The sequence below is a fragment of the Chamaea fasciata genome, unplaced genomic scaffold (assembly GCF_029207755.1).
Source record: "Chamaea fasciata isolate MVZ Bird 193981 ecotype frontalis unplaced genomic scaffold, bChaFas1.0.hap1 SCAF_18, whole genome shotgun sequence".
NCBI classification, from domain to species: Eukaryota; Metazoa; Chordata; class Aves; order Passeriformes; family Sylviidae; genus Chamaea; species Chamaea fasciata.
In genome coordinates this window covers 5,920,501-5,942,394 of record NW_027094103.1, presented here as the reverse complement: position 1 = coordinate 5,942,394, position 21,894 = coordinate 5,920,501, and the positions used below count along the sequence as shown (strand labels likewise).

At 43.9% G+C, this 21,894-nt stretch overlaps 1 protein-coding gene across 1 annotated transcript in view; it reads right to left on the bottom strand.

Moving 5' to 3' along the window:
* Nucleotides 1–11,067, bottom strand: part of MAPK1 (mitogen-activated protein kinase 1) — a 38,163-nt gene extending 27,096 nt beyond the window's left edge. Inside the window, exon 1 of the mRNA XM_066199963.1 lies at nucleotides 10,688–11,067. Within this exon, the coding sequence (XP_066056060.1) occupies nucleotides 10,688–10,830 (143 nt within the window). The 5' untranslated portion in view covers nucleotides 10,831–11,067. The remainder of the gene's footprint in view (nucleotides 1–10,687) is intronic.
* Nucleotides 11,068–21,894: the final 10,827 nt, after the last annotated feature.

The window sequence follows — 21,894 nt, the reverse complement described above, 5'->3', positions numbered from 1 at the left end:
TAAAACCACAGAGAGCAGCTACAGCGTACAACTTTTTTAATAAAGAGAAAAGACTGGAAAAAGGATAAAAATAGTCAAAGACTATTCGAGGACACTGAGTAATGTGTCATTTTTACACGGTTGAATGTATTTTTTGTAGCCAACTGTAAACACCTACGTTTACTAGAAATATTTGTTACTTTCCTCCATTTATTCACAATATTTTGAAGACAAGTGTATTATTCATTAGACTTTTTTATTAGCACTAATTTACAAAATCAGCACCTGGTTTAAAAAGGAACAAGTGCCTACTCATATTGGGATACATCTGCCTGTTTAAGAAACCTCAGTTTATGAAAAGACAACCCATGTCACGCTCAGTTTCATTTTGATTTCTCAGCCTTCTCTAGAAGAGGTTCTCAATAACAAAGCATTTCTCAGGTTTGTCAGCTGAGAATTCAGGAAATAAACTCTAGAAACAGGGGCATCTTAATACACTTCCACTTTTCTCCATTAAAGATTCAGTTTTACAGACTAACTCCTACCATGAAGGAAAACTCAGCAATCCATGGAACAGGGAGAGTTACCTCACTATTAGATTCTTTAAAAAACAACAAACAAATAGAAAACCAACAAGGGAGAAAAGAAATATAATTTCTAAACCAGTGCCTTTATTTTACCCCAAGTCCATAGCAGACCCCGCTGGGCTTTCAGTTAACCCCTGAGGCTTACTGGGTCAAACTGGAAGAGCACAGCCTTCACCCCCACCACCTACTGCTTCAGTCACCTTCCTCTGAACAATCCAAATCCATCCTGAGAGTAAAGCTTCCTGCTACAATTACGCCAACTCCTTCCTCCCATGACAAAGGTGAATAATTACTCTGAAGCGATTTTACTCAGATCTGATCTACTACAGGTTACTGCCCTTCACGCCACAAATTCCTAAAGCGCTTTCATAACTTCCTAAGGAGATTTGCTTTCATTTCGTTGTATCTGCTCAAATAATCCTAATCAATACTGGGGAGACACTGGCACAGGCTTCCCAGAGCAGCTGTGGATGTCCCATCCCCGGAGGTGTTTGGAGCAACCTGGTCTAGTGGAACGAGTCCCTGCAGGGGGTTTGCTCTACTTGATCCTTAAGGTCCCTTCCAACTCAAACCATTTTAATAGGTTACAAAGGCCCAATTTTATTTTTCAGAATTTGAAAAGCAGTATTTGATGGATCCTTGCAAAAAATTCAATTTTAAGCTACTTACTATGCACATAATAATTACTTCATAGTACAATTCCTGAGATCACTCCTTGTATTTTGAAAACAAAGAGCTAGTCATGCAAAATGGAGTCTGTTAAATTAATTACTTTTGCCAGAAGCTCAGTCAATTCATAATCCTGGGTGTGGCAGACCAGATGATTTGTGTTTTGTTAGCACCTACTAAACAGAACTATGAAGAGCAGCAGTTCTAGAACTACACCTTAACACTGACAATAGAACAATACTGGCTATTTCACCCAAGGTTCTGTACTGTTTGGCTAAAGATACGATTTAATTTTATGGTGCTTTGATTATTGTTAGTTGTTTGAAAAGAAAATCAATTCTCTCAATCTCTTCTAATACGTATTTTTCTTTCCATACCTTTAGCTGTAGAACACTGACTTCAAACCACTCTGTATGCCTACTCTGTTTAATGCCACTTCAAGTTAGTCTGCAGAAAATAGAAAACTCTTACATCTCACTTTATCTACTTCTTCCCTTCCCACTTCCCTATTTTAGAGGTTTACTGGTTCTCCACTGCCAGTATTTCCTTTGACAGCATCGATACCAAATTTAACAAACTTCACTACATTTAAAGGCCTTTGGCATCTGTGAAACAAATTCATTCCAAAGGCACCCAAAGCTTCTGCTAAAATATCACAATATTAAATATCACTATCTTTCTCCTCTGTATATAAATTCCTGTGGGAATGAATTTCGGGCTAAAATTGTAAGAACTCGACAACATGAGACAACCTAAGGACTCTGTGAATTCAAAGGAGTGCTTGTGGTTCACTCTCCTTTTTATGCCTCACATCCCTGCCCGTTTTCACTTTTTTAGTTGGAGCAAAAGGCACTTTTTGGTGCCTTTGTGTCCATTCAGAGAACTAAAGCAGCCTCAAGTTGAAGCAGGAACAGTAACGAAGCCTTTACCTGCACAGTCCTATTCCCTGCCTGTGTCAGCACCAGCACTGACAGGACTTTATGTCCATCATTTCAACTCCTCACCTTTCAACTGCAGTTTTTCATGAAGTCACTTTTCAGCTAACCCAGCCTTCCAACACAGCAAACGCTCCAGCTGTGCAGGCCTCAGCACAAGAGAGGAGGAAGGAATGACAGAGCAGAGGTGTGGAGAGAAAAGCTGCCCCTGCAGCAGCAGCAGCAGAGCCCGAGATCAGCACAGGCCAGCCTGCAAGGCTCAGCCCTGCAAAGCTCAGCTCAGGTGTCTGGGCCCCCCAGGAGAGCTCAGCCTCCACACAGCCCACCTCCTCCCCCTGTGCTTCATGCTCCTCAAGGGGCAGCAAAAAGCCACCAGGACAGCAAAGGACAGGTCAGTAACGTCACCACTGTTACTCCAGAGCCTGGAAAACAACCACCACAACCCCAAGCTGCAAAGTAGGAATAACAAAAGTGTGCAGGAAACATCTCCCCTTTCCTAGAGAGAAGAGAGAGCACTACCAGAGAGCTGTGAGCGGTGATGGGATTAACAAATCCTCCAGTGCAGTTTAGTCTTTTGTCTTCTAAGGTTCTAATTTGACTTATATCCCAGATACTCCTCCTAAGATCAGCTTATTTAATTGATTCCACACCATATAAATAGCTTATTTAATTGATTCCACACCACGTAAATCTTCAGAAAAGATAGCTCACAGTATTTCATTCCAACAGAAAATAGAACAGAATCATCCATGTACACTCAAAAGCAAAGATTTTCCTAAACCTGATGTAGAAACATCAGTGCAAAACGAGAACTATCCCACAGCACTGATAAAAATAAGGTCATTGCTACTATCCACTCGGCCATGGTTAGTTCAGTATTTCACTTGCAAACCAAAACACAGCAGAACAACCAAGCCAAACCAAAACTAGCACTGAGTGTGCATCTCACCACTATCAGAAGTTATTTCCCTTCGTATTAGATGACGAGGCATTTTCTTCATGTTTTTTCCACGTTTCTAACAAGACCTGCCAACAGTAAACCCTCAGCATACTCACAGCTTGGTGTTTTGTTCAGAGGAGGTATCAGCATTAGAACATGTTGGCTACAGCAGCTGAAAGGAAGCTATTTCACAATTATGAAACACTCAAAAAAAAAAAATCCAATATAGAAGTCAACCTGAATGTCATTTGGGATATTCTGCAACATCCAAATCCCAATAAAATTGGGCAAATTCTGGACTGAAGCATTTTGGGGAGTATTGATTTGGAGTGCTCAAATGACCTGAAATTTTACTCAGAGCACATCAGCAATATTTGGTGGAGCAATCTGCCTTCCTTCCAAAAAAGCAAGAAGTAAGGTACTGCAGTGGCAGCTGCTAATTTTAAGAGAAACTGCAAAATGAAGTAATTGCACATTATAAACTGCATGCCTAATTGCAAGTTGCTCGCACTTAAAACATACCCACAACACAGACAAATTACTTTCCACCATGTAACAAAAACTCTCATTTGCATCCTAATCACCACAGAGCATTTCAGTATTTTATGAAAATTCTCTTAAAATACAAAAGAAGAACTTCCAAGAGAAGAGACTTCCTCTTAGGGGAACTTAGGCAGTTGTGATTTGGGGGATTGCAAACAGATGGACAGCAAAAGCATGTGCACAACCCTGCTAACACTGGACTGTCGTGACGATTCTGCCCAAATCTAACAGAAAAATATTCCTATTACAGCCTTTCTACAAGACATAAATACACAAAGCAGTATTTAATCCAGCACTGAGAGGTCCCTGGGCTGGAGGAGCACAGCACAAGCCCAGGCAGAGGGGACCCGGGGCTGTCCCTGTGCTGGCTCTCCTCGGCGGAAACGGGTGGAGACAGGAATGCTTGTGAAACAGAAACCAACTCCTGCACCCCGACGGAGCGCAGGAAACCCTGCCAAAGGACCTACTGATAGCTCAGCAAATAACCCCATCTGAATCAGTGATGTTTATTAGGAGCTGGGTATCACTAATCTACCTGCCCAAAGCTGACGTGAACTGTATTTGGTTTTTCGTGCACCTTGCAAACAGATGAGTTTGAGTAGAGCTTCTTCATACACCCAAAAGTTGTACTAAAGCAAAGGCAAACAAGCTCTCAGCTGAAAAGGAAATTCACCTACATGCAAATCAGCATCTTTAATAACTGTCCTGCCAATTAACAGAACACAGATTTCACACAGATAAATCACCTGAAATGAACTACACTGCTGAATTTCACACTATTACACTACTATTTTTATCTACCTCACAACACAGTAGCATAAAAGTTATATTTCTAAATACATTTATAGCTCCATACACTTCATTTGAGTGACCTGGAAATGAAAATCAAATACAATTGAAATCACTTAATAAATGTTTCTGGCTTTGGGATTTTTTTCCAGATATTATTTTTAAAGTTCCTAAAACACTTTAGGTGAAAGCCTTCTCCAAATCATCAGCTTCATCCATGAGCAATGCCAGCTCCCAGCGATGAAGGCTGACCAAGGACTGGGCTGCATTATGTGCACAGCCAGCAGGTCAAGGGGACTGATTCCTGCTGTGAGGGCACATCTGGAATTCTGCATCCAGTTTTCCTCCCTCCCAGTACTGCACCAAATCCAGCAGAAAACCATTAGGATTTCATAAGGAGCTGGAGGATGGGACATTAAAAAAAAAACCTGAAGAAACTGGATTTGTATAGGTTAGGAGGGGGAAAAGGGGCGGTGGTGGAAAAAATCCAACTGTTGTTTTAAGTTTCATAAAGGGGAATCACTGAGAAAAGTGATCCAGATTTTTCTCAGAGACAAAAGGTACAAAGGACACGAGGGGATGGTCCCAAGTTGCAGCAAGGCAAGCTCTCATGTTTTTAAGGGGAGAAGTATCACTGGACAATTGGTTTAACACTAAAAACAGAAGTTGCCCATAGATGTTGTAGAAATCTCCATCCCTGGAGAATTTGGAAATATTGAGTGGACACGTTGAGCAGCTTGGTCTAATTTTGACATCAGCCCTGCTTTGAGTAGGAGGTTGGACTACATGACCTCAGAAAAGTTCCTTTCAACCTACATTATGCTGTGAAATATTCCACTGCAAGATGTCATAAAACATTTTCATTAAATACCAAATCAATCAGTTATTTTCATTTCTAGATCACAGCTGAAAACTGACAAAGCATCAACAGAAAAAGCATTGAAAAAACTACTATGTTGGCGAAGTACTCGTTTTCAACACAAGCTGAGCTCTACACCTACTCAGTTGGTAAAGCACCAACTCTTCTGTGGGCTGTAGATCCCCACCCCTGAACAAGAAGCCACTGAACTAACAGAGCCTGGTGTCCTACAAATACACATTTCTAGTCTCAGGAGTACCAATAAATCCATCTGTGAAACTGGGGCATGTCACGTCTCCTCGGGGAGTCTGATTCCTCGCATGTGACCTGATACAATCTCTTCCCCAGCAGAGCAGCATACACGATCTCTTCACTCGAGCAAAATACCTAGTTTTGCCAAACCTGCAGAATAACTTTCCATCTTTAAGATTTTACCATCTGTCAGATTTGACAGAAGGCAGACAACAGGTACTAGGACTGTTTGTAGGGGTATGGGAGATGGACTGATGCAGCCACATACACACGCTGTGAAAGTAAGCCTTATCTCCTTAATAAAGCATGCTTCAAAGAAAACCCACAAGTTATCTCTGTTTGGACCCATGGGATGGATCGTGCTGTGCTACAAAAATGTGTATTTATTTATAAAATGCAGGTGTCCACGAGCTGCATTCTTCAGCTAAGCCAGTATCCCACTGCTCTGGGCTGACAGCAGAAGTTGCCACCTCTCATCTTCCACAGAGCGAGTGGCTGCTGCCCATCTCTGCTGCACAGACTGTGAGGGGCCACTGCCCATCACCGCGGAGAGCAGGAAAAGCAGCTCTGATGTCTCCTTTGGGTTCCCACCCAGGTTAGGCAAGTGCTGGAAGCCGGAGTGACTGAAGGGAAGTGCTTACATTTGCCTTCTCCCCAGAGGGAAGAAGCTGATAACTAGCCACCAATTACACTCCCTAATTCCCTCCTCTGATCCTTGCACTGGGGCGGGTTGGCTGAGTTGTATCAGCTCCCTGTTCCCCTTATCACGCAGACAGAACACGTTAATCACCAGGTACCGACACCCATACCCAGCCGGTGCTCCCTAAAAGCGCAGGCAAACAGGGATTCCTGCACTGGCTCCATCACTAAAGGGCTCTGTGTCTCTGGATCAAGGCGAGAGTTAACAGCACAGATCACTGCCACTGAGCAGCCCACCCCAGCACCAGGCTGACCCTCACACAGGATGCAAAAGCCACCTTTTTATGTAACTCGAAAGAAACCATTATGCAACCATCAATCCCATTCAAGTTTTTATGTTTTAATATCAATATCTATGCCTTGAGGACTGTTCTATTCCTGATTTCTTACTGGGTTTAGTTTCTTTACTGAAAAGCTTCTCTTTGTTTTAATTTATTGATGCTCTGAAAGTAGGGCTGTTCCATGAGACAGCAGAGAGAAGTGTAACTTTAAAGAATCTACTGCCAAATGTTCTAAGTATTCTTTTTAGTATTACCTTAACATTTATCTATTGACTGTCTAAACTTCTAATATCACTCTTCCCCAGCACAACAGTAACACCAAGCTCTCTTTGTAACACAGCAAATTCAGAGCAAGAAATCCAAGATTTGAGCTTGCAGATTATTTTCTTCCAACTGCACTCATCTGCATTCAACTGCTTATTTATAAGCAGTTATTTGCAGCACTGATATCACTTCACATCCATATAAGCTGGATGACAAAAAAAAAGCTTCCAAAAACTAGGATAAAAATGAGAACATCCCCATCACATTCAATTCGTCATTTCTTTCCAAAACGATTATTTGCTTTTTACTGTCAAATTATCAGCCTTGCCAAATTACCACTGACCACTGATTACCACTGGACGAAGAATAAGTCACACTGGAAATTTAAACTCAACTCTATGATGTTTTTATTGCTGTTCCAGTGTGTTTGAAGTACGGCTTGTTAGCAGCCTGTTTTAAAAAAATACTACTACTAATAATAAAACCAGGCCCACATAAGGGGAGAAAGAAACAATCCCAACAACCTTTCCCAATTTGTTGAGTCTGAAAGGTATTTCTGAGACTTTCAGACCTGGTCTAAAAGTGGGTTCCATCTGACTCTGATGTTGATAACCCCCTATCACTGAAACAAAGGCAAAGTCACTTAAAGAACTTTACACCGGTGCCCCTCAAAACAACTAACAATTCTAAAGTGAAAGCACAGGGGGAAAAGACAACACAACATTTACATATATTTGGATAAATGAAGTCAGAGCAGCAAACATGACTGCATGACTAAGTAAGCGCTCAAAGAATGTCCTGCAGTCCTAGGAAGTGCTGAGGATTTTGGCTCCAACTGTGCTCAGCCCTTAGTTTCACATGCACAATGACCGAAACAAAAAGGGGTCAGAAAGGGGCTCTGACAGGGATCCACCCCCACCACTTCACCAAGAGTAAGGCACAAGCCTGTATCACAGGCTGAACGTTTCTGGCAGAGTTGAACGGGAGGACATTAGGATGGGGTTTGGCCTGATAACCTGCCTTTTCTGCTTACAAAGCTGAGAAAGTGCAACCACAACACAGCAGTAAATATACTGCTCTGCTGAGTTTATTTTTACTCAAAACCTGATTATGTAAAAAAATGACTGCACTAGGGAAAATGGTTAAATGCCTTTAAGGGTTTTCAAATCCAGATGAGAGAACATTCACGTACAGTCTCTTCAGCCAACATCTTCCTCTATTTCCTGCACTGGTATTTTATGTTGTGATCAATATTTCTCAAACATTATTCTCTCTGCTGCAAAATCAAAATGGAAGATTGACCGTAACAGCAATTTCCCAAGAATACTTCATTTGCCCTTTTACTCATACAATCGAAAGCATTTTATTGTTTTCAAATCCCTAATCCAATAATCTAGAAACATAAGAATTAGGATAAAAATGAGAAAGAGAGTGAAGGATTTTAAGAGTCAAAAGACACTCGTTTGCTGTGAAACAAGCCTTATGGCACAGAGCACTTGTAAATAACCATCATCTCCGAAGAGATCCACATTAGCTGTGGGTCTACAACAAAAGCATCAAGGCCTGCTTTGCTTTCCTTTATTAAAGTGTACAAATTTAAATGGATTTTGCAGTCGCAGGAAACATCTCCGTCTGCACACTCACAGCTTACCCTCTACCCCACCCCCCGAGGGAGAAGCTTCTGCAGATCCTCACTGCATTAGCAACCAGAGCAAAACACGAAACACAGAGCACTGAACTGCACAACCTGCGTGCCTGGCATTGATAGGTACTCACACTTCACTGCAGCCACTACAATTCAGCACAGCTGCTGTGGCATTAGCTACAAGTGCACCCAACACTTTCCTGACCAAGCACACGCTATAAACTGAGACTTTGTTCCCTGTCACTTCACACCCAAGGCACAAGAGCAATAACCAAGAGCACAAAATACATAACGTGGCATTTTATGTTAATAATTTTATAGTAGAAAATACAGGAGCCAAGTGCATGTTTCAACTGAACTGGAGATTTGGAAATTTCGATAGTAATTTTGTGCAGCATTCACAGCAGACACAAAGTATCAGAAGAAGTTTTCAAATAATACCCTTTTGGACTTGGAGGGGCAACAGCTTCTGTGTAGAAGTTTACCACACACCATTTGGACCCTGTTTCCCCTGTATCTGCTCACTGGCACAGGGATGCCAAAAAAAGGGCATCCACTGCTGCTTCTTGCAGCTCCTGACCTGTGGTGAAATATTTCAGCTTTTCTCTTTGTTTGTGAAATACAGTTTTTGACAGCCCACTGACGTGAACTGGACTGTGCCCAGCACACACCTTGGCAATGCTGTTTCCCAGGACCTTCGAAAACCTGACTGTGAGTGCAAACCCGCGCAGCCACTACTGAGATTATCTGCACCCATTTCCTTGCCCTGGCTCAGATGATAAAATAACCATAATAAAATACAGCCTGTACCAGGAGCTACATCAACAAGTTTTGGACTGGATACATTGCTGCAATTTCTAACACTAAAACAATAACAAAAATATTTTTACACTGTAAACGGGATTTCTGATTTACATTTTGAAGGTTCTTCCCACAGCAAAAAAAAAAAAAAGTGAAGGCCACAACACAAAACTCTGAGGGAGAGGCTCATCTCCCAGCTAAACTCAGGCCTAGATGAAAGCTCCCTCCCTGAAACACACAATGACTTCATCCTGACAGGCCAGCACAGTTCAGTGACTATGTGCAAAAACCTACAGCTATAAAAATCTGTAACGCACAGCTGAAGGCTGTGAGGTGTCCTCGCTGAGAAATGCACTGCTTTACAAAAGATTCCTCACCAGAGAGAGAAATTAATGCTGATAAAGCTTTCACGAAGTCACAGCCTGTAAGTCGCTTTTAGCACCTCTGGTCGAAAACCATACTGAAGAAACAGAGGCAGCGTTGCAAGAAAGTTGATAAAACAGCAGCAAAAAAGAGTTCTTCATCTGCATCCCTCAAGTTATTTCAGGATTACAGGGGGGTTTTTTTAACTAATGAAAGGAGTTTTACTAATGGAAGACAAAATACGAAATCCTAAGTAAGGTCACTGAGCATGCCAGGTTAATAAAACCCAGTCATTAGATACACAGATCACACAGCATCACCCCAGCTCGTAGAGGCTGCCAAAAAATCCATCTCACACTCTTAATCCAGTTAGTTCACGTTTTTCGCTGTTCGTTCACCTCGCTCTTTAAGACCGATGTCACCCACAGCAAACATCCACGACCGCTTTTCAGTGAGGCTCAGTCTAAGTCTTTATAAAGCAATATAATTTAGAGCCAGGACAGCTGAAGAGAACTTTCACCTGCACACGTTAACGCAGGCACTAATCCAGCCGGCTCTGCAGCACAGACAGCACGTCCTGAGCAAAGTCAGGCAGCGGCAGCAACTCCTGTGCTCAGATTCACCTTTTTTATCCCCCACGACCTCGGGCTGTGCAGCCAGGTGAGCCCTCGCAGGGCAGTGGGAGGGACGCGGGGCTGCCAGCAGGATTTACCACCTTCCCCCCCTTCCTGAACGTCTGCAATCGCACTGGGGAGACGGAGGAAATAACGAGAGCGACCAACTACAGAGGCAGAAGATATTAAAGAAAATAAACGCAGGAGCGAAACGAAACGAGACGCTCAGCTGCACCCACCGATGGACGGATGGGGGGGGATGCAGAGAGGGAGAGGAAAGAAGGGTGATGCCGGAGGGACAACCTCGGGAACACGGAGGGAGAGGCAGAGCCGAGGAGAGCGAGGCAGAGCTGCTCCCCCTCCCCGAGGGCAAGGGCGGGCCGGGCCCGCGGCCGGGCAGGGCGGCGGGAGGGAAGGGAGGAGGGAGTTGTCCGGGGCAAGGGCGCTGCCCCGGCGGCCGCACTCACCACACCATGCCGTAGGCCCCCTCGCCGATGTAGGAGAGGTTGGTGTAGCGCGGCCCCACGTCGAACACTTGTCCTCGCACCATCTCCGGGCCGCCGGCGCTGGCGGAGCCGCCCGCAGCCCCTGCCCCCGACACCGCCGCCATGTTGTCCGTGCCGGGAACCGCGGTGCCTGCGTGCGGGGGGGGGGCGGAGGCGGGCGAGGAGGGGGGCGAGGAGGAGGATGCGGGAGGGAGGAGAGAGGAGGAGGAGAAGGAGGAGGAAGGAAGAAGAGGCGCCGCCTGCTCCGCCGGTCCCGACCCGTCGGCCCCGTCAGCGCCGAACCCGCCGCGGCCGCTCTGAGGAGGCGCCGCCGGCCGCGCGCGCGCGCACCGCCCGGCCCGGGAGGTGGAAGGGGGGGGAGCGGGGGGGGCCAGGGCGCGCGCGCAGGGAGCGGCGCGGGGCGGGGCCGCGCGCGGCGGGGGCGGGGCCGGGGGCGGGGCCGGGGACTGCGGTAACCGCAGCCGCTGGGGAGGGGGCGCGGCGGCCGCGGGTCACGTGGGGCGCGCGGCGGGTCACGTGGTCGCGCGGCGCCATTAGAGGCGTCAGGTGACGGGCGGGAAATGGAGCCGGGCCCGGGCCGCCCTCCGCCCGCTCCGGCTGCCCGCGCCGCGGCTCGGGGACTGCCATAAGGGCCAGTTCGTTTGTTATACTCCCCGACTTCACCGCACGGTTTTGCAACCTCTTTTTAGCATGTTGTTTTTACATGTAATTATGTTTTCCTGTTCGCTGCTTCCCGTATAAATGTAAATAAACTTTGCAAGGGAGGTGAAATCTCGGTTGAAGGTTTGTCATGGTTTGATCACTGCTTGGAACAGTGTTGTACCTTTTCTGTTTTTCTGCGAGGCGGAGTTTTCCTAAAATAGCTTTTCCTTGTTTGCGCGAGTTTGTGCACAAGGATCTTAACTCCACTTCTGCCTTTTTTTCTGCAGTTCTCTAATGACCCTGACAAGTACTAACCCCTGGTTACTACTGACATTTTCACTACCAACATCTCTGCTGCTTCTCACCCGCCCCTGCCTTGAAGCTGTCTCCCCACCCATGTCCCTGACAATTCCTTGCTTCTCTCAACTCCCCGAGGTCCTTTCTGGCATCCCACCTTCTTCTGGCCCTTCCTGCTCCGAAGCGGCTTCCTTCGCCATCGGCCAAACCATCGCAGTTTTCCGCAGCCGCTTCCAGCTGCGCGATCCCCCGCTGACCCCTCGCTGGCTTTGCCCGGGCTGGGGAGGGCAGCCCGGCCCCGACTGCACACCCCGCCCGGGCTGGTGGAGGGAAAGCTGCCAGGGACGAGCACCAAAAGCGAATAAACTTCTCTCTATTTAACAGGCATTCAACTCTACGGCTCGTGTTTTTGTGTGTTTGAGTGGGATAATTCTGATGTATTCATTTTTACGTGTGTATAATGCTTTTTGTTTCTTGATGTGTTCTGCACTTTAGAAACACGGGCTTATTTTTCTCAGAAATAAAGGCGAGTGTTTAAATTTTCTGAAACCAAGTAAAATATTATTTTAAAGGTTCTCTTCACTCTAAAAATGAAAATTTGCTTACAGTTCTGATTACATACATAAATAAATCTGTCATCAGCAAATGCAAAACAAATTATTATGAAGAATGTAGCTTAAACACAGCCTGTCATACCAAATTTAATTAAAAACTGGTGTGTATCTAGATTACTTTCTACCTTCACTGGGATGTGTCTGATCAAAAAGGAAACCGACCAGGCAGGCCAGGAAATTGTGGAAGGACTGTCAGCTCCTTTGAGTGCTGTGTTCAAATATATGTCTAATCCAATTAAGCCCGAATAAGTGGTCAGAGGCTATGGCATGCTTTCCCAACAGCTCCTCCCGTGACAGAACTCGGTGCAGGATTTCAGTGAAGCTCTGCAGTTGCTGAGATAGGCAGAGCAGATGGGAGTGGTATCAATCCCTTTTCAGCCTCCTTGAATACGCTGCCATTACCTGCACTTAATGTTGGGTCTTTTGCCTTAACAAGGTGACATTAAAGCCTCAATTCTGGAAAGCACGTAAACCTGTTTGAAGAAAATTATGAGTTCCACGATTAAAATAAAGGGCTGTGCTGGAGGAGAAGAGGTGATACTTACTAAAAAATGATAGCAGATAGGAAGAAGCAGGAGGAAGAAACCTTTTTATTTCAAACAGAAATCAAAGCACTGCTGAGAAGAGTTTGTGTAAGCAGAAACAGGAATAGCTAAGCCATAAGCTAAGTCAGTGTAAATACGCCATGGTTTGGACTGTCTCCATCTTCAGTCAAGTTCAGGAGTCAGATGAATGAGTTCATCCTACAACCAGGATCTAGAAATTCCCTGCACTGTTACTCATTTTTGCTTTAACTGTTAATTCTTGTCCTGTAAATAGGTCTCTTGAAAAGGGAACATTGTACCACAAGGCCCCCCAGCCCTGGGATCAGCAGTGCTGGGTCAGGCCGAGGACAAACACCATGGAGCTGCCCTACAGTGCCCCTCCGTAGTGGGGGTGGGAGGCATCAGAAAGAGAGATCTCAGATTTTTGTGCTAGTTTAAAACTGAAGCCACATCTCCTAAGATCATCATAATTATACTGCTTGTGTGATTTGCGTGGGACATTGCAGCCATGGCTTTCTTGGAAGCTGCTGTATGAGTATGTCAGCATGAACCTGAACCTCCCCATCATCCCAACAAAACACAGGCATTAAGTATATACAATTTTACCAGAATTATTTAAAAAGACCTCAAGCCTTTGTGCGGGGGTGATGAGAGAGAGAAATAAGACATGTTAAAATGTTTTATAAAGATATATTTTAACTTCTAAGGCACTCCGGAACCATGGTGATGGTTCCTGAAATTGCTTAGATATGAGCTCTGATCCACAGGGGACTCTATCCTAAGATTCAGAAAGAGCATCAGCTGGTAATAACTTCCAGTCAGTAGCTACCTGGGCCTGACTGAAGGGGTGACACACAGCAGAAATCCCTTGAGACTGATCTTCACGTGAATGTTGACCTCTGCTTTGGCAGTGTAAAGCGACCTCAACAAAAATGAGTCTCTCGCTGTAATCTTGCACTGCTGGGAGGTTAAAAGCAGTCTCTCATCCGAATTGCTGGGCCCTTGGTGCCAGAACAAATTTACTTTTCCCTCCAGTATTTCCTTTTTCCTGCATTCAACATTCTGGTGGACTTTACATGGAGCTTACTGTGGCTTAGACACCATGCAGTTAAGATGAGTAAACAGATTGCTGTGGTTGTTCTGTGCATGCCAAGGGGAGCACAAAAGATTATTAATTGCAGAATGATTCTGTCAGTAACAGCCTTGATCCTGCACTGGGTATCGTTCTGTCACTGTCAGAACCTGTCACTGTTGTAAGAGATGTATTATCTATCATCTTCTGGTTAGATTTGCTGTTCACAAATATGGTTTGAAAACACAGTTGCAATTTCAAGTCATTTTTATGTTCCTTAGTTTTGAACAAGTGGTTTACAATCATACTCTAAATATTTTTAAAAGGATCCATTTTACAGCAACCTTAAAAGCTTATCATATAAATTGAGGAATTTTAATTAATATACTGGCATTTTGTTGCTGTCTATATAAAATTAAGTTGCTTTTATTTTTTCAACTGCAGTAGTAGCAGTATCCAGGCACTGTCCTGCAGTTCAGTAATGGAAATTTCCCAGCCTCAAAGCACACTCTGTCTCAGTCAGCTGCAATAAAACTCTGAGTGATTTCAATATTGTTGTGTGCCTTACTTGTCCTCGGTTATCTGGAGCTTGTATCTTTTGAAAACCAGCTATTCCTCATGAGCTTGCTTCATCTTGCCCAAGACTTAAAATTCAGTAAACAAGCTGGGGATGATAAGAGAATTGAATCACCAGATAAGTTATTTTACAGCACTGACAAAACAAACCATACGTATATTCAGTACTTACACAGCGTATTACAGCAACTTGTGAGTCTTCACTGGGGTCCTGCTAGATGACCCCTGTTTTCTTGTGCTGAAGCTTTATACAGTGGAAGGCTATTAAGTTCTTAAAATAAGATTTAGCTGGTACATAATATCAGTCTCTTTATCTCTGCATTTCTGATATCACTGATTGCTAAGAAAATATATATTAAAAAAAAAGGAGATAAAATTATTACATAACCTCAGAAGTCTAATAATTTACAAATACTAGAACATGCAGTGTGTTTCCCCCACACTTATTCTTGGTTCAGCTGTAGGCAGGACAAGTGATGCCTCCAGCAGAGGCAGAAGTCAAAGCATGTAGAAACAGGATTATTAGGATTTTATGTTGTCCAAATATTGCATTTTTAATGCTTTTTGCTCATAGCTAAAAATGTAGGGAACTTTTGTAATGAAGAGGTTGGCTGATGTGAGGACAGAGGAGAAAGGGTGATGCAAGAATGAATAAAAGAGAATATGGGGGGGAGGAATGTAAATTTAAAGTAAAATGAACAGATAGTGGGACTGAGCTGTGGGAATAGAAGGGTCCTAGTTGGAGGGGTGATATCCAGACCCCACTGCATCCGGCTGTGTGCAAGTGCAGCCCCTGGCAGACAGACAAGTCTGTTCATGGAGAACCAGTCTGGAGAATGATGCCAGGCCTTCTAAAAAGAGCTCACCAGGACTTGCTTTCCCTGACGTCGGCGTCTGCTGGGGTGATGTTCATCACAAACGCGTGTGGCTGATGACTCTGATGGCACAAGTACACGTCCTACTTGTCTGCTCTTATTAGATGTAATCTCAACCACGGGCAGTGGCTGAACAGAAGCAAGTGATAGGGGACAGTACACTAATGGCATTCTGAGGGTTTCGCCAGGGTTGAACATTCAGCCAGCATTAAAGGCTGTACAGCCCATGACAAGTGCATGGCAGCCTTTAGGGGCAAGCTGGAGGCCGTAGCACACCAATTCTGGATGAAGCTTCCACATACAAACTGTCACACTGAGCTTTCCTGGGCACTTGACAAGGAAACAGGACTCCCTCTTCTCTGCTGGGCAGGTCCTGACCTTGCTGACCTGGAACTGCAGAAGAGGCAGCTCCAGGTTTATGGCTGCAGGGAAATCTGCATCTTTGCTGTCTACACCTATGCTGCTGGAGGGAGGGCAGGGATCAGTCTCCTTTACTTTGTTCAATCCATTGATCTGACAGCCCAAAGGGTCTTTACTACTTATTTTTAATAGATTTTATATAAATTACAGCCATCAGTTTCTACAGTCCAAAACTGATGAATCATCACTTTTAAAAACAAATATTTCTTTTGCAATTTTGCATATCTATGGCAGATAAAAGCTGTGAAGAGAAGAGAGATTTCCTAAAGGAAGTGGTGTTACCATATTTTGAGAAAAAGAGCCAAGCTGTTGGAATCTGTGTTGCATTATGGGGTAATGCAATACCTCTGAGCACTTCCTGTTTATCATGAGAGATATAGTTTTCACCACATCATAAAACTTGCAAGCATTTGTTAATAAACAGTGCTAGAGAAAAAATAATATCCAAATATACAACTCCTGTGGCATCTGTCATTATAAACAAAAGAAGGTTTTCATTACATATATTGGAGGACAATTTGTGTGAAAGCAGCAGATTTTGAGGGCCCCATCCAGCTCCTGCTGAAGGCCATATTGCATCTCTCATTAGGTCATTGCACCCCAGCACATGATTCTTCTTATATGTAAACAGCAAGATGTTAGAATGGGCAAGTGTAATTTTTACTATCATCATTCGTCATTTTTTTAAACAATGTGGGGATACAGAGAGCAAACGTCTGCAGAATTGCAGCAGAAAGCCTTGTATGAAAATGGCAGACGTAAGATTTGCTTTTAACAATAATCTGCCAGTGCTGAGGCACCTAATCAAATACACAAATTGTGCAGATGTTCAGAGTGGTGCTGTCTCGCTGTGTGGCCTTTCTCACTTAACAGCTTTGTTGCCTCAATTAATTCTTCTGGATAAATTAACCTAGCTGGGAAAGGAAGAGCTGGGGAGGAGAAGGGTGCAGATTTTTCAACACCAGCAACCTTGATGGCACAATTTGCACCCCCAGCAGATAAAATCTTTGGCAAGGAAATGCAAATTATTGTGACTGATTCAGGATGTTCTTGTGATCTGGCTGGGACTTGGTCTGCAGCTGGCAGACACACGGGGTGGGGGCTGGGGAGGGAATGCAAGGTTTCTGCCAGTTCCATGGGGAATAAGCATTTTGATAGGTAACTGTACAGCAACAACACTGTACAGTCAGACACAAGACACGCTGGTGCCTCACACAGCTTCACCACTGTTAAGTTCACTTTTAAGTTCAAAGCAAACTACAAGGCTTATCCGTTTGCTCAAGATGGGAACATCTGAACTGCAGTTTCATGTGGTAAAATCCTGCTGCATGGAAATGCAAGATGGGCAATGACTGTGTACAGTTCTTACTTCTTTAAGTGGCTATAGCATTTAAAACTCTGCCACACAGACTTATCAATTAGATAAGAGGAAAAATTGAACCTCAAAAAGATGTTCCCTCCAGCTACCAGCATTAGATGTAGCAAAATTGAATTAATAATTAAGACATTTGTATCTTTTTGGATTTTGAAAGTTTTAACAATGAGAAAATGGTCTGGCTCACATTATCTTTGTTTTACCTGCCATATGGTGGTTATTATTGCAGATACACAGAGCCTCATGATAAGAGATGCCTTTTATAAGTGCAATACATTCACTGTAATCAGGCACTGCATTTATCTTACTGCATTACCAAGTCTCTGGGTTTTGTACAAATGACACAAAATTGTTGTGAGGATATATCAGCGTCCTGAATCTCAACTAACTCTTTGATATGATGTCTCACTTCCAACTGACATTAATAGCCCACCTGAATCCCTGGCCTGGATATCCTGAAAGAAAGAAAATAAAGGCTGCTTTAAAAAAAAAAAACAAAACAAAACAACAAAACAAACAAACAAATAAAAAACCCAAACAAAAAACCACACAAGAAAGAAAATAATTCTTTTAGAAAGATATGGCAAATTATCTGTAAGATGATGCTCTGTGTCCACCTTTCCATGTACCATGAATGGTGGCAGGATGAGGTTAAGTGATCACGCTCTGCCAAGCAGCACGTGTGGGGGAGCAGACAGCAGATGTGCAGCCACTTAGCCTATGCCTTGTGCACCAGACCGTGGTATGGAAATGCACGTGGATATTTAATTGCTATTCAACTAGGAGTTGCTTGGATTTATGAGTCTGGGAAGTGCAGATGCTGCAGTGAGGAATGAGTGTTTATTAGCACAGTAGCTGTGCTGGCCTTTCCCGCAGAGAGGCAAAGTGCCCCCATCTAGAGAAAATGGATTAAAAGGGGGCAGTGCACCACTCTCATGTCCCATTTACCTTTGTGAAGTGCAGCTGGAAAAATGCCAATATATGGATACATTTCCATCATGAACTCTAAACAGATTTTACTGCTGCTTATCACAGATAATAAAAATGCAGCAGCTGTCCTCTTATCAAAACCCAATTTAGAGAAATGTATGGCTAAATAAGGGACACAAGCACCTTCAGGGGCAGCTACATGGAAACATGAGAATAAACCCTTTAAGAGCTAGATTAGGAAGATGGGACCATTGCCCTATACTCGAGCATTTTTCCAGTGCTTGTTGCAGTAACCTTCTGTGGTTACTCTGCATGTGTCCCCTTTCCTTCTTGGTTCCTCTTGCACTACACTCTTCCCCGTGCCAACATCCTGCTGGGCTGCTGCAGTCCCGTTCAGTCCTCTCTCTGCCTGGGGGCTGGTGCTGCCGGGTGACCTTCCTTCACCTCTCCAGGCAGCCTCCATGTTCAGGTGTGTTCATCCTGTGCCCTTTTGAGGGAAGCCGCACCTAGAAGGTGAAGTGGGAGGTAAAGCATCGACCAGGAGCAAGGCACCCCCCAAAACATCCCAATTGTGCAGAAAAATTCTGATGTTTGTACTTCTCCCACTCATTGCAGTCTCCATTCTCAGCGTCCAATTCTTCTCCTTTCCTGGGCTGCTGTATTTTTTACTGAATTCATTTTCCTGCAGTTTACTGAGCTGCATGAGCTCATTAAAGAGTCAGACAAGCACCAGACCCGTACAAAGAAGGCAGCAGGACTGGAAGCAGAAGCATCATTTTGATACCAGCAGTCCTTTAGATTTGGCTCAGCTGCCAGGTGATATCACTCCCTAAGACTAGTTTCAGCTGTAAAATCAGACGGTTTGACTGCACTGCTGAGAAGCCTTCAGACACTTCTCTTGCCTTTGCCATCCTTTGCTGCACTTTTCTCTATTCTTGAAAAATGCAGGAAAAAGCAATCATGAGGGCAGTTTTGTAATGACTTCCTTAACCACCTCCTTTCTGCTCGTCCTCTGCCTCTCCTGTTTCTGCCATTTACACTTCCCAAAGTCTCTCTGCTGTAATTCTCTGTGCTCCTGGTGACATTGTCTTACCCTCTCACAAGCAGCCTGGCTCAGGAGGGCTTTTCCACTAGAAATGCCCTCCTCTTCCAGGATCTTTTTCCTTGCAAACTGCACAAACAAGACAGACAAACCCAGTCCTCCTTTCTCAGGACAAGTGTTCAAAAAAAAAAATAGCATTACACAATCCCCAAGACATGCACATTACTCACCAAAACAATCCTGGGGATCCTATTTGTGCCTCTCCTTTTTCTCCAGTGGTACCAGTGCCCTGAAGGCAGGACCCAGTAGCAGGACTGTGGCTATATAAACCCAAAGGCTGCAATGGAGGGCACTGCTTTGAGCAGTGATCAGCAGCCCTACTGTGAAGGACAGAAGTATCTTGCTGTGTTTGTTTTGTGATGTGTTCTCGAAATTTATACTGTTGGATTAATAAAAATAACAAGATAGAAGCTTTCCAAATGGAATCCATTGCTAACTGTCCTTCATAGCTCTATTATTGTTCCACACACATTAGGAAGTGAGCATTATCTGGTAAATCAAGACATTAGAAACAAATATATGCCTTTATATTGTAAGGGGGGGAAAGCGCCTTTCTAGAAATACTGTAGAAACAGTCACATCCTCTATTTCAGCCTTTTATAAAAGGCAGGCTGTGTCTTATTATCATCAAGGAAGAAGTAAACAAATGTAATTTAATCAGTTCTGTCTTTCGTTGATTTGCATCAGCAAGAATAAAAGACAAAGGCAGAATGGAAAACAGCAGCTTTGTGCTAAAAGTTTCAATGCACAAAATACTTCTTTCTCCAGCTGTCAAACATTAAAAAACGCTCTGCATACCAGTAATAATAAAAGTGTCAAACAATTGACCACAATGGGAATCACAATGCTTCATTAAAAGCTCTAAAGCAGAGTAGAAAAGCTTCCAGACATTTGCTAAACAGAACTAAATGCTCAGATACTTTCAAAAAGTGTCAGAAGATGCTTTCATCTAGTCTAGTCATGCAGATAAATATCTCCTTGCTTATTCCAGCCCAGTCTCTGAGCTCCTGCTGTTTCAGCAGTAACAGCTGCATGTGCCACTTGCTGTCCTGAGGCCGAGGCAGCTCTAGTGCACCACAAGAGGTTAATGTCCTCTGCAGTGATGAGGCTGCATTGCATATGGCATTGCAGGGACTCAATCAGTAATTTCATATTTACATACGTAATTATGTATTATTTGAGAACCTAACCTATTTGTTCAGCTGACAGGCGATGTTGTGATAAGGAATTTCAGCAGACAGGATATTTATAGATCCTTTATCTCTATGTACGATCAGAGCTAAAACATCAAACACTACCCCAAATGAAGGGCTGTTCCAGTTCAACTTTTCCCCATTGTTGCTTTTCTTTTTTTTTTTTTTTCTCCCTCTGTCTGGTTAGTGCCTAAAACTTGGCAGTGAGAGAAAAAAGGGAATGTGACTCACACTGACAACTTCATTTGCTGTAAGAGACCTCAGTAATTGCTCTAACCCACTTACAGGAAAGCTACCCCTCCTCTCTGTCCTTCTCCACCCTTGGACAGACAGAGGCCACGCTTGTAACAGGAGCAGCGGGCTGCTCCCAGAGGTCAGGCTATCACTTATGGAGTAACCCGGCCTTCCTTTTCACTTTTCTTCTTCTGTATTTCAAGTTAACCCCTCACAAGAATTTAGAGCAGCTTCAGCTTAAGGGGCATCTTCCCGCCATGGCTTTTTCATGAACCTAATAATAAGCAAGGTTTGCAAAGGGCTCACGGCTCAAACGCAGCAGGGGTGAGGTGGCTGCTCCCACAACACGCAGGGCTTGGCAGTCAGCACGGCAGCTCCAGGATAAAGCTGCCGAGGAGTCAAACAATTGTTGCCTTTTCCTTTCCTTGTGGGATGGGGGCAGGGAATGGTAAATAGAAACAGGAGAAGAATCAGCATAGTGCCATGCAGCACTCTACCAAAATATATTTTCATTTTTACTTACATAATCAACATGAGAGCAGCATTCATAGTGAGGTGGCAGAACAGATGGCAAAGACTTAGTTTTCAGCAAGACGTTAATTAACAACAACTTAGGTTTCTGCTGGAGAAGGGGGTTAGTTCTGCTCTAGCAGGATTGAGATGGGTCCTTACTACATAAAACAAAACTCAGTTTCCCCACACAGAATTGTGATTTTTTCCCCCCCCCCATTACATCCCTGTTACTTTTCCAGGATACTCTCTAAAACACAGCAACATCTCAAATGCAAAGCCTTAGAAAAAACATCACAAGTTTGGGTCCTACCAGTAGCTTGGGACTCTCCTTGCAAATACTTTTGAATGCTCTGTGGACATATAAATAAAAAGAGGAAAGGCAAGAAGAGTCATGATTAAGAGTTGTGTGCAACTTACACTGCAGGTGAGGCTTGTGTTGCATGCAGCAGCTTTCACAGACATACGATTGAAGCTAAAGCTTCTTAGATCCTCTGCATGAAATTCTCTCTCCTCTTTCCTCTGTTCCACACACTTAGACTTCACATATTTAGCACACTGATACAGCTGAGTTGGAAAGAGCTGTCCCAAGGGGGACTGAAGCAGAAAGTAGCTATGAAAGATATTTATTCAAACCACAGGCAGAGAATACATCACCCAGACACAATGAATAGGGCAATAGCACATGAAACCGAAAAATCTGGCCTCTATTTTTCATCTGATAAGCTGTCTGGACATCCAGGCACACTGAACAGCCCACAAATATCCAGCTCTTCCCTCCCT